This window comes from Marmota flaviventris, chromosome 4, assembly GCF_047511675.1.
Source record: "Marmota flaviventris isolate mMarFla1 chromosome 4, mMarFla1.hap1, whole genome shotgun sequence".
NCBI lineage: Eukaryota > Metazoa > Chordata > Mammalia > Rodentia > Sciuridae > Marmota > Marmota flaviventris.
Genome location: NC_092501.1, coordinates 96903020 through 96917030, shown reverse-complemented (window position 1 = coordinate 96917030; position 14011 = coordinate 96903020). Strand labels below are relative to the sequence as shown.

The following is a 14011-nucleotide window of genomic DNA, read 5'->3' as shown; positions in this document are numbered from 1 at the left end:
TTCTATAGAATTATTCTTAGGATATTCATATGCATTCAAAGTGTCAAGATGCCTGCAGCTTTTATAATGTTTAACTAAAGCAAACAAATGTTTTCGCTTTGCCATATTTAATTCATCTTCACATATACAATCAGTAGATCTAGCTAGAAAATATTCAACTGTTTGTTATCATACTATTTCAATATTTCTAAATATTTGAAAACTTTTATGGTAGATGGAGAGAAATTTTAAAAGAATTATAAATTTAAGAATTAGAATCTCAGTTTTCTAATTAATAGCATATAATTATTTCCCTCTTTGTCCTTGCTGTTTAAAAATATGGAGTGAAAGTAACTTAGTGTCATTTGAAGCTTACTTCATGGCCGCATTTGAGAATGGGAGTCAGAGGGATTTGAATCTAGGTATTTTCAAAATACCTAGATGTAGATGATAAGAATTTATCCCTTTTAAGTCCTCATTTCCACCACATACCTTCTACTTGCACATGCATGCATAATACTTGCTGAATGTATTAAATGTCTGCTGAATGGGGCTAGGAGCTTTAATAGGAATATGAGGGTATTAGATATACGATTAGTAAAAATTGACCTTAGGGATGGCTGGGGATGTAGCTCAGTGGTAGAACACTTGCCTTGCATGCACCAGGCCCTGGGTTTGATCTCCAGCATCACAAAAACATTTTTTTTTTTTTAATGACAAATCAAGCCTCAAGGAGTTATAGGAGGTCCTGTTCCCCCCAACCCCCATTAAGGCTTAGCTTTTTGAGTTTGATTTACTCACAGTTAACTGTGGTCAGAAAATATCAAATAGAAACTCTCAGAATTAAATAATTTATAAATTTTAAATGATGTTCTTATAGTATATTCTTATGTATAGTAAGGATTAACAACAACTTAATTTTTATTAAACTTTATCATAGGTGTGCGTGTACAGGAGAAAGAAGTTTGGTATTTGTGTGTTTTGGTACTGTGGACCCCTAGTTGGGAGGGATCCCTGAGGATAAGAAAAAAATACTATAATGAGGAAAATTGCCAAGAAATTAGCAGTCAACAGCAGTATCTGAGTGTTATTTAGAAGTGAGCATGGAGAGTGAGGGAATATGTAAGTCATGGATACCTCAGCTAGGTGGTGTCTGAGCTCCTGTGAGGGGGGATAAATATGCTAATTATTTAAGTATTTGTGAGAGTTAGCAAATTGAGTAAAACATTTTTATGGTTTTCTGTCATAGCACTAAATTTTCTTATTATACTTTATTATACTTACTGTATGAGAATGCTTATAATACTTGTCTGTTCCCTACACTACCCCATGGGGTGAAAGTTACTGGACAAAGTCAGAGTTGATGAGTCTAAGTAATTTAGAGGGAGCAGGGTGTGCAGCAGGAGGAAGAGGAGATGAGTCTGGCTTGTCCTTGAATGCATTTGGTTTAGAATTCAAGCTTATCATTGGTTTTCTGATTTAGCGTGAAAGAAAATGACCCTAAGCTTGGATGCCCTGGTATTTTGGGATATTTATTAATAAAGATATCTTGTAGAATTTAAGTAAGGAAAAAAAAGGTATTATAATGGTTTGTGATCTTCCAAAAGTTTAACTGTACCTTTTTAAATGCTATCCATTTAATATTTAATTTATTTCAATTGGAAGAAACTAAGGTTAATTTTAAATTTCAATTTATTTTAGGTTTTGTTTTTTCCCCCCTTAGCATCAATAGTGGAAAAAACGCTGAGGAAAATCCAGTTTAGACCACAAACTCAATGAGAATTGGGGCCTATGTCTGTTTTATGTATTGTGGTATCCCAAACATCTTAGAATGCCTTGCAATAAATATTCCTTCCCTTGTTTGTTCCTTCTTTCCACAGAATGGGGAAGGATGGAATGGAGGGACCATCGTGCTCACACTATCAGAGTGCCCTCCTGTGGTTGGGAGCTGGCTGAGTGGTTGGTTGGGGTCACTGGCATTGGAAGAGTTCACTAAATGTTAGGCATAATTAACAGGACTTGGAGTCTAGGGTGGAGAGAAAAGATTCATTTTGGGAAACTTTTAGTAATGTAGAAGAAAATGTGTGAATGGAAGAAAGAAATGAATCTAGTTTTGTACTTGAACAGGGTTTGGCTTAGAGTTCATATATACTGTTTGTTTTGTGAGCTTGAGTGACCTGATACAGGCACTGTAGTCTTGGGCAGTGGGGGTTGTATATTAATAAAGAAAAAACTGCCTTCTAAATTTGTGCTACTCCTTATTTCAAACTGAACCAGGTTGAGATTTGTGTGTGACTCTGCTTCCTCCTAGTGGCCACAGACACACATGGCAAGGAGAAAGAGATCCAAGCTTTCTCTTGGTCTTTGCAATCTCTTTGTTGGTGCACTAAAGAGTAAAGTTAGCATTCTCAAAAGTTCACATGGTCCTGTTTGTGCGATGAGTGGATATCTAAAGACATCTCACATTGAACTTTCACTAATTTGTTCCATTTTGATATGTTGGCAAAAAATTTGGCAAGTGTTAGTTTTGACTCTCCTAGGTTTTATTTATTTATTTTTTATTTTTTTTTAAAATATTTTTAGTTGTTTTTTTTTCTTTTATAATTTTAATTTGTTATATATGACAGCAGAATGCATTACAATTTATATTACACATAGAGAGCACAATTTTTCATATCTTTGGTTGTATATAAAGTATATTCACACCATTCCTGTCTTCATACATGTATTTAGGGAAATGATATCCATCTGATTCCACCATTTTTTTTACACCCCTGCCCCCTCCCTTCCCCTCCTACTCCTTTGCCCTATCTGGAGTCCGTCTACTCCCCCCCATGCTCTTCTCCCAACCCCACTATGAATTAGCCTCCTTATATCAGAGAAAACATCCAGCATTTGATTTTTTGGGGGGACTGGCTAACTTCACTTAGCATTATATTCTCCAACTCCATACATTTACCTGCAAATGCCATGATTTTTTTTCGATTTTATTGCTGAGTAATATTTTATTATGTATATATACCACATTTTCTTTAACCATTCATTTACTGAAGGGCATCTAGGTTGGTTCCACAATTTAGCTATTGTGAATTGTGCTGCTATAAACATTGATGTGGCTGTGTCCCTGTAGTATGCTGTTTTTAAGTCCTTTGGGTATAGACCCAGGAGAGGGATAGCTCCCTCAGGTCAAATGGTGGTTCCATTCCCAATTTTCCAAGAAATCTCCATACATTTTTCCATATTGGCTGCACCAGTTTGCAGTCCCACCAGCAGTGTATGAGCGTACCTTTTTCCCCACATCCTCACCAACATTTATTGTTGTTTGTGTTCTTTATAGCTGCCATTCTGACTGGAGTGAGATGAAATCTTAGAGTAGTTTTGATTTGCATTTCTCTAATTGCTAGTCTCCTAGGTTTTAAAATAAGTTTGTAATGTCTACTTTTGTTTTAAATTAAATAGCTGTAAGATTGTTTTCAACCTTAGTTGACATAATTTCATCCACTTATTGAGTAGGAACAAACAGGTAGCATCTGATTAGATAGGTGCCATCTCTTTTTATAGGACACATACTTTCTTTTAATAACAAGCGATTAGGTGAAACTCTTCTGGTTGGAGAGTATGTTTTCCGATAGAAGAGGTTAATTCTCTGTTACTTTGTTCATTATGCACATGATGCTTTTTGTTATTGAGCAAATATGTTTTTATTTACTTTTGAAAACAAGTGTTTTAGTTGGCATGGAATTTGTTACTTTTAAAAAAATTTGTTTTGTAGTTGTAGATGAACAGAATGACTTTATTTTATTTTTATATGGTGCTAAGGATCAAATCCAGTGCCTTACACATGCTAGGCAAGTGCTCTGCCACTGAGCTACAGCTACAGCCCTGAAATTTAGTTATTTTAAAATTAGTAAAATTCTTTTCTCTTCCAGATAAGCTCCGAAGAAGTATGCCTAATCTAGCCCGGATGCCAAGTACTACTGCTATTAGTAGCAATGTTAGTTCTCCAGTCACCGTGCGGAACAGTCAGAGTTTTGACTCAAGCTTGCATGGAGCTGGAAATGGAATTTCAAGAATACAATCTTGTAGTAAGTTTAATAAATTTTAATTTTATTACAATTTTTAACTAGTTGTAACACCATTAAGGAAAACAACTTACTATTCCAATTCTTCTTTTTAGAACTTTTTCTCCTTGTCTTGTAACTTTTCTGTATTTTGCCACTACAGTTGAGTTATATTTTCACCAGTGCCTATGTTCCCAAGTAATAACACTCAATTACATACAGGCCTTTAATATCCAATGCTAGCAGACATATTAAATGGTCATTAATTTATCCATACTGTATAAAAATAACCTCTTTTTTCTTTGTAGAGTCTCCTTTTTCTAGCTGTCAGCCTGATACTTTTACTTTGAATAAACACATTAATTTTGTCTAGCTATTGCTTTGGTCTTGTTGTTCACCATTCTGTAGCATTTCTACAGAAGTGTGTGGACAATAGTTTTTATTTGCTACATTTCAGTACATCTCTATCTGTTCTACCCATCAGTAAGCATTAAACATGGTGCTCCAGTTTGTGTGAGGATTTGGTGGTTCTAGGGTTTTTTCCCTGTTCCTACACATGCTCTTCCTATAGGTTGTTGGGGTTAAATTTTAGACAGGTGAAATGACAATTTGCCTGAGGCCAGGCAGATGGAAGAACATAGATTTCAAACAGGTCTGATTACTCTGGGAGTTTATGTTTTTAACTACTATGATGTTCTGACTCCAAATTCTGTTCTTCACTACCTGACATTGTTCTCCCTCCCTTTTCATTCACTTTACTTCTATTTGCTTTCAAAATACAACCCAAATGCCAGCCCTTCAGAAAATCTTCATTTCTTCCTTGATGACCCTAACACATTCTCCTAAATATCACCCAAATAAGTGTAGAATAGGTAGATTTTTGGTGCTTATTTCTGTTATTCATTATACAGGTTGAGCATCCCTAATCCAGAAGTCCAAAATCTGAAATGCTTCAGAATCTGAAAAACTTAAATGCTGACATGATGCCACAAGTGCATTATATACCTTGGGACTTTGTTTCTTACACAAAATTATTCCCAGATATATATTCCCAAACCTGGAAAAATACAAAATCCAAAACGCTTTGATTTGAGTAAAGGCTACTCAACCTGCATCATGCTTTGTCAGTATGTTTGTCTTCCTTACCAGATAAGCTTCCTCTGGGCCCGAGAGGTAGTGTATTTGACTTTCTTTTCCCAGCGACTGGAATATTGCTTTAACATAATGAACTCAGTGAATGCTTGCATGAATGCTTGCCATGGAGTTATATCTTAGGGCTTGACCTGTTGAATATTTGAATTAGTGATTTATATAAAGACACAGAGACAATCTGTGACTTTAGTAGTGTCTTGAAACTGAAATGACTGTGAAATTTATGTCATGAGCTTAATCAGTGGACCAAATGTATCATGAAGAAATTTAAAAGGAATGTACAGTTCTGTATTCGAGTTACAGAAATCAACAATACAAACATAGGACAGGAGGAATGTGACTTTGACAATAAAAAATATGATGCCAATTAGGAATTTTTATTGAGTCCAACTCAGTGTGGTTAATAGCATATTTGAGTGCCAGGAAAACCTGTAACCCAAAATAGAATAGAATGTATAAGAAGAAGAGTGTCCAGCTTTGGGCTGGGCTTGTGGCTCAGTGGTCGAGCACTTGCCTGGCACATGTGAGGCACTGGGTTTGATCCTCAGTACCACATAAAAATAAACAAATAGAAATAAAGGTATTGTGTCCATCTACAACTAAAAATATAAAAAAGAAACAAAAAGAGTGTCTAGCTTTGAGTAAAGTGCTCAAAAAATAAAACATATCAAAAGAACATAGGAACCGGTTTGAAGAAATTCTCAGTGACCAAATCTAGGACAATTTGAGCCACAGAATAAATGATTATATAATAATGGATCATAATTGAAAGAATGAAATATAAATCCATGAGTTCATACTGAAGTAAATAAATAAATGGAAAAGAGGGGAAGTTCTTTACAGTAAAATTCCAATTAGCATATCTAAAAGAAATGAAGAAAATAGAAAAATTATTATTTGTAAGTCAAGCATAATGCTTAGGAAATCCCCAAGAAGTTGTGTCATTGTGTAACAGAAGGTCAGTCATAACTTTTGGTTTCCAGACTTGGGTTGCTGCTCTAGTATCCCTGCCCACTCCAAGCCTTGCTCTTTATCCATGCTTTCTCAGTTTCTGTCATGAAGACTTCTGGTTGTGGGCCATTTTGCTTTCAGAAAGGAGCCGAGGTTAGGTAGAGAAAGTTGGAAAGGTAGTATGGTATGGAAAGACATAGTTGTAGTTGAGACCTGAGTTTGGGTCTTTTCGTAATCATAAACTGTGGGCAAGTTATATTCTGTTTAATTCTTGATTTCTCATTTGTAAATAGGATTATGCCTATTAATTTTAACCAGTTTTTCTTATCAGTTCTTTTTTTTTTTTTTATCAATGGCAGTTATCTGTCTTGTATGTATGAGAAATAACACTGCTGAGAATCTATTTCTGAAGTGTTCTATAGTTTTATTTCAGATGAAATTGATTGGAATTTCACTGAATTTTGTGAGAATAACAATAGCAGGTGTAACCTGGAATGGCCAGTCCTTTGTTGATTTAGGTCTTCTTTAATGTGTCTTAACAATGTTTTGAAGCTTGTTATGTAGAGATTCTATATATGAACCTAAAATTATTTCTAAATATTTGGGTTTTTTCTAATTTTTTTTTTTTTTTTAGTTGTAGAGGAACATAATATCGCCCATTTATTTATTTATTTATTCATTCATTCATTTTTATGTGGTGCTAAGAATTGAACCCAGTGCCTCACACATGCTAGGCAAGTGCTCTACCACTGAGCTATAACCCCAGCCTCTTTTTTTTATGTTTTTATAAATATTATTTTTTAAATTTTAGTTTTTCCTTATTTGCCAATATTTAGAATACAATTAACATTTATGTTTTGATATTGTATCCAATAGGCTTGGTAATTAAATTCATTTTTCCTAAGGTGATGGAATTTGATATTTTCCCAACATAATATGCATATGATCCCTAAAACATGTTCAGAGGGTTTTAATAAAACCTTATATGAAAGAACCCAACCGTCCATCATCAGGAGAGATTGTGACATTTATACAGTGGAATACTACATAGCCATGCATCAGCATAAATGACTGAGACACAAGAGAGAGCGTATCATGTGATTCCATTCATGATGAAGTTCAGGGCAGGAATAGCCAGTCTGTGATGATCAAAGTAGGAACAAGTTACCTCTGGGGAGTATTGCCTCTAGGACTCCTGACAGAACCCCTGAGGCTCTGGTGATACTGTGTATCTCGGGATGGGGAGTGGCTACAAAATGTCTTTGCTTTGAAGATTCACTGAGCCATAGACTTAATATTTACATAATTTTTCTTTTTTTATGCGTCAAAAGAAACTGAACCAAATTCATATACAGACTTTATTTTAATTAAGACTTTATTTTTTGAATATAGTAACATTTTCTACAAGGTTTGATTCATTTTATTCTTTGGAGAAAAATATCACAACATCTTAAAATTTTCTGTCTAACAGTTTATTGCTTTTTAATGTGAAACAATTGTATAATGTTGGGAGAGTGAAGACATGAAGTTTTTATGAATAGCTGTCCAGAGAGGTCTCTTCATGTGAGATTTTGCTGCTGATATAAAGATAATATAATAGCTTATACTCGTTAATTGGGTGCTTACTAAGTGCCAGGCACTCTTCTAAGACTTTAAGTATATTAATTTATTTAATCTTTAAAATGACCTTATGAGACAAGAAAATGTCATAATAAATATTCTTTAAAGAATATGTTTGTAGGGCTGGGGTTGTGGCTCAGCGGTAGAGCGCTCACCTTGTACGTGTAAGACCCTGGGTTCGATCCTCAGCACAACATACAAATAAATGAATAAAATAAAGGTATAAAAAAAGACAAAAAAAAGCTTTTTTTTTTTTTTAAAGAATTTGTTTGTAGTAAGCTATTTGTACCTACAGATATCATTTCTGTCTTCCTTTCTCTAATTGTAACTCTTAGATTGTCTCCTTGTTTTATTTCCATTAAACCATCCCCAGGGCAACCCTCAAGAAATCCTAATGTCTTCCAGGCAACCAAGGAAACATTTTTCTAGTAAGAACTCAGATTATAAAATTCATTGAAGGAAAGAAGGCTGTGCTTAGAACTGGCTTTATATATACAGTTGACCTTTGAACGATACCAGTTTGAACCATATGGGTCCACTTATGCATGAAATTTCTTTTTTCTTTTCTTTCTTTCTTTTTTTTTTTTTTTTGAGATTTGTGGAAAGTATGAAAGAAATTTGCAGAATAATCATATAGTTTAGAAATATAAAAAAAATTAAGCAAAAGGTATGTGAGTGCATAAAATGATGTAGATAAGTCCATTTTTATCACTACCATAAAATATAAATGTCTCTTATAAAAAGTTAAAATTTACCTTTTTCCTCACATCCTCATCAATATTTATTGTTATTTGTATTCAATAGCTGCCATTCTGACTGGAGTGAGGTGAAATCTCAGTGTAGTTTTGATTTGCATTTCTCTGATTACTAGCAATGATGAACATTTTTTTCATATATTTGTTGATTGATTGTATATCATCTTCTGAGAAGTATCCATGTTCTTGGCCCATTTATTGATTGGGTTGTTTGTTGTTTTGGTGATTAGTTTTTTGAGTTCTCTATATTCCCTAGAGATTAGTGCTCTATCTGATTTGTGAGGGGTAAAGATTTGCTCCCAAGATGTAAGCTCTCTGTTCACCTCACAGATTGTTTCTTTTGCAGAGAAGAACTTTCAGTTTGAGTCCATCCCGTTTATTGAGTCTTGATTTATTTTTTATTTTATTTTATTTTAATTCTTGCACCAAAGGAAGAAGTTAAGGAAGTTTGGGCCTAATCCTACATGATGGAGATTGGGGCTTACTTTTTCTTCTACTAGATGCAGGGTCTCTAGTTTTATTTCTAGGTCCTTGATCCATTTGAGTTTGGTGAGAGGGGTTTAATTTCATTTTGTTGCATATGGATTTCTAGTTTTCCCAGCACCATTTGTTGAAGAGGTTTTTGGTGCCTTTGTCTAATATAAGATAATTATAATTTTGTGGGTTAGTCTCTGTGTCCTCTATTCTGTACCATCGGTCTACCAGTCTGTTTTGGTGCCAATACCATGATGAAGCCAATATAGAAAGCAGTATAGAGATTTCTTGAAAAATTGGGAATGGAACCATCATTTGACCCAGCTATCCCTCTCCTCAGTCTATACCCCAAGGACTTAAAAATAGCATACTACAGGGACACAGCCACATCAATGTTTATAGCAGCACAATTCAATAGATGAATGCATAAAAAAAAGTGGCATATATACACAATGGAATATTACTCAGCAATAAAAGAAAATAAAATCATGGCATTTGCAGGTAAATGGATGGGATTATAGAAGATAATGCTAAGTGAAGTTAGCCAATCCCAAAAAACCAAATGCTGAATGTTTTCTCTGATATAAGGAGGCTGATTCATAGTGGGTTAGGGACGGGGCGCATGGGAGGAATAGATGAACTCTAGATAGGGCAGAGGCGTTGGAGGGGAAGGGAGGGGGCAGGGGGTTAGAAATGATGGTGGAATGTGATGCACATTATTATCCAAAGTACATGTATAAAGACACAAATTGGTGTGAATATACTTTGTATACAACCAGAGATATGAAAAATTGTGCTCTATATGTGTAATAAGAATTGTAATGCATTCTGCTGTCAAATATAAGTAAAAAAAAAATTAATTAAAAAAAGTTAAAATTTATCAAAACTTACCAACATCAACACTTATAGACCACACCCAGTCTCATTCAGTAGAAAGAAGTGTAAATGAACATAAAGATGTAGTATTAAATCATAGCCTCATAAAAATATCTGTTGTGCATCACTGTATTACTGTGATCATTTACTGACCTCCTCCTGTGGCTGTAGTGGTGAGCTCAGGTTGTTAGTAGTATTCTTGAAAAATGCCCTGGGACACTGATCGTCTCCACTTGAGCAGTTCCTCTCTCCAGTAAATTGTGCATCTTGTAAAAAGTAACCCCTTGTGGGTTTCAAATAGTTTTTACTGTGTATATAATACATATCACATACAAAGTAGTTATGAATGACTGTTATTGGTAAGATTTCACATAGGTCAAGAGCAGCTACTAGTTAAATTTGGGGGAGATCAGAAGTCATACTTGGATTTTCAACTGCATGGGGATTGGTTTGTGTACATGCACACACTGTCCACATGTCGGCTCTAATTAGGCATTTCACAGCGTTGGCTATTGATAGGAGGCTCTTGTCAAGGGTTAGGATTTCCTAATGCTGAATGTTATCTGGAACCTGTATGTCATTTACCTCCTTTTAGACAATATAGGCTCCTCTGAATATAGTACATGTTTCCTGAGTTGGATGGCAGCAGAGGTTTCCTTATATGAGTATTGTTTTCTCTTCTAGTTCCATCACCAGGACAGATTCAACATAGAGTCCACAGCGTGGGACATTTCCCAGTGTCTGTCCGGCAGCCTCTTAAAGCCACAGCCTACGTGAGTCCAACTGTTCAAGGCAGCAGTAACATGCCTTTATCCAACGGCTTACAGTTGTATTCCAGCACAGGAATCCCTACCCCAAACAAAGCTGCAGCTTCTGGGATCATGGGCCGCAGCGCACTTCCAAGACCTTCATTGGCAATAAATGGGAGTAACCTGCCTCGGAGCAAAATTGCACAGCCTGTTAGAAGGTAGGCCTGTTGGTTTATATAACTTCATTTGCAGTTTAAGTTTGAAACTGCTCCAGGAACCCCCTGACTTGCTTTGACTCAGTTTAACTCAGCAGGTCACTGCCCTGGAGGACATGCCTTGTGTGGCCAGGTCCTCTTTTCTGATCTCATCTTCTTCTGTAACTCCATACTCTTTTCACTTTTAAGACACTACTTGCTTTAGCTTGAATTTACCAGGTAAGGCCTATTTCCTGAGCTTTGGTAGTTTCTTCCCACTCTGAGTTACCTGCATGGCTTGCTTCCTGTCTCCTTCAGGTCCTTGCTCACATGACACCACTGTCCAAAATTGTAAGCTCCATGAAGGTGGAGGGTAATTGATTCTTTGGTTCACTGTCACATACTCCCAGTGCCCAGCACAGGGTAGGATCTTAAGTATGTATTAATTGAATCAATCATTTTTATATCGAAATGTGGAAACGTTTTGTATGCATATGCATATTCTCTCCCCACACTTACGATTTAAAAATCATCTTAGTGATACTCAGTATGGGCTTTATCAGCTTATATTGGTAAGTTTGATATGTTCTAGGTAGAGTGGTCTTTTTTCCCTTCAAAATTCCAGATTACCTGCAGAAGTCATGTTAGACAAGCTCATGGTCATGTTGTATCCTTCTTGAACTGGACATTCCAGAATGTCCAGTTGAGGAGAGATTGATGATGAGAAAATAAATACAAACAACTCTTACGAGAAATGAGGATACGAAAGAAGAGAGGGAGGGAACCATAGTGAAAGTTTGAAAGGGATGTTGGAACAGTAAATTTTTCTTCTTTATGCATTTTTATAAGCTTTTTATTTTCTGATTAGAAGTCATCATTACTCAGAACATAAACAATTCAGAAACTATTGCAAAACAGAAGAGAAAATAAAGACTGACCCATAATCTTACTACCCAGACAGAAATCATCTGGTTATATGTTTGTTCAATAAATTCTGGCTTATTTCCCTTAGTAAATGCAGAGCTGTGTCTTGTTCATCCTTGAAAAGAATTACATAATTTGACCTATATAGGTTATTGTGGACCATCCATTTATCCTTGTATATGTCTCCAAACTGAAGCCCTGGAAAAGTTGCCAGATTATAAGAGAGAGTCTGTTTTTCCAAACTAAGGAAATATCACATATTATCATTCTTTTATTATCATTCTTTTAACATTCTTTGCAATGTGATAGGCAAATCTTTGATTATTAATAAGGTTGAAATTTTCTTTATGTTCGTGTGCTATTTATATTCAGTGAAATTGTCATTTATGTTTTTTAGGCCATTTTTCTATTAAAGAGTTTATCTGTTTCTTTCTGATTGAAAAAAAAAACAAAAACAACTTATACATTGCATAGCAGATTTACTTGTATACATATGACACATGCTGTGAAGGCCCAGAAATGTGAAAGGTACATTTGGGACTGCTCTGCCAGTAGCTTGTCATTACTGAAGGAAGAGCATTGATGGGAGAGATGATCAAAGCAAGTGATGTCACTCGTGGGATTATTAACAGTCTGTTTCCTCTTTTCAACCCTTTATAGTTTCCTGCAGCCTCCAAAGCCTCTGTCTTCACTCAGCACACTGAGGGATGGAAACTGGAGAGATGGTTGCTACTGATGCAGTTTTATGTACCCTTGAAGAATGGGAAAGAAGTGAAAAATGAGGGTTGTGTTACCTAGCTGGCTGGGTAACGGCGGACGTTGGGATATTCTTTCCCTTTTGCATTTTAACATATGTCCTGCGTTGTTTTTCAATGGACCAATCACCAGAGACTAATTATTGCACTTAAATATTTGCCTGAGATACTGCAACATTCTCAAACCCGTGGTTGCAGTATTGTGACACTTAGATCTAGGAAGTTTTTGTAGAACTGCTCTGTACCTGAATACTTTTTGAGAGAATTGAAATGTATCAATAATGCTTTGCCATATGAGGTTTTTTTTTTTTTTTTTTAAAGTAACTTGTTCAATTTACTTAAGTGTTCTAAACATCTTTCCATTACATGTTCTGTATTTTAATACATTGCATATTTACAACTAGGTTCTATAACATATGCTTTGAATTTTACTTTTTTATAGTTTACAGGAATTTTATTTTTTGTGCCTATTTCTTTTTACACCTATGTGAACCACTATGGAACAACTTAAATTTTGTGCCATAAAAATATTTTTGTGGTAAGGTACTATTTTTTTAGCTCTAGGAATATATCAGCAAAAATACATCATACAATTTGGGACATAATTTTATGTTGAATGAGCACAACATGATCTGAAGTGTTGCAAAGAGATAGCCAGACAGCAGAGTTAAGCCGTCTTGTCTTTTTCATTGTTAATTTATTGTCGTCCATGGATTTCATATTTATAATGGCATCACAAGCTCATTGCACTTAATACCTGCAATGTTTGCTACTATACCACAATTGATTTTTCAATACTTTATTACAAAAGATGAAACTGTAATGTTTTATTAACAATGCTTCTGGAAATGAATGCATTTTAAAGCAAATAAACCCTTTTGATAGACCTTTTACAAAACCCATTTGCACTAATGAATGCTTTCTTATGGTATATGACTTAATATTTGTTACTGTGTACACTGCTGTTTTGGAATGTTCAGAAATAAAGACTCTATTTCAGCAAATCAGGTCATGCATGAATGTGCATCACGAACACGAAGAATACCATGCTTATTATGTTTCATTACAGTTGTGAAAATGATTATTATGGCCATATAGGTTATCTTGGACCAGGACATTTATATTTTAAGTAGGTAGATTTAAAATAATGACATTTTGTAAAATTTATTTTTATCTAAAATACTTCTGATAAGAAATGTGAAGTTTTAGAAAGGCCCAAAAATGCATTTATGAATGAACACTGTCAGCGGAGATTTAATATTTTATGCGAGTTCAATTTGGAATGCTTTCTCAGAAAATTGCAAAGTGGTGGCATTATTCTGCATTGTATTTTATATGAGTTGGGAAACATCACCTGAAAGCATTATGGAAAGTTTAGGCAAAGGTGTTTTTGTTTTTTCACAAAGGCATAGACAGAGGTTTATTTAGGAACGTAGATACTTATTCAAGTGAGAATGGGAGCAATCTAGAGAGTTGTCTTTGAGGTAAAACAAAGAACATTCATTTAAGGGAGAATGTGGG

At 35.0% G+C, this 14011-nt stretch overlaps 1 protein-coding gene across 2 annotated transcripts in view; it reads left to right on the top strand.

Annotated features, from left to right (window-relative positions):
- The window catches only part of Slain1 (SLAIN motif family member 1), a 56530-nt gene extending 43033 nt beyond the window's left edge, over positions 1-13497 (top strand). For both annotated transcript variants that reach the window (XM_027941600.3, XM_027941599.3), the window contains 3 exons: positions 3909-4064; positions 10553-10835; positions 12396-13497. In XM_027941600.3, coding sequence (XP_027797401.1) covers positions 3909-4064; positions 10553-10835; positions 12396-12471 — 515 coding nt within the window. In that variant the 3' untranslated portion in view covers positions 12472-13497. The remainder of the gene's footprint in view (positions 1-3908; positions 4065-10552; positions 10836-12395) is intronic.
- Positions 13498-14011: the final 514 nt, after the last annotated feature.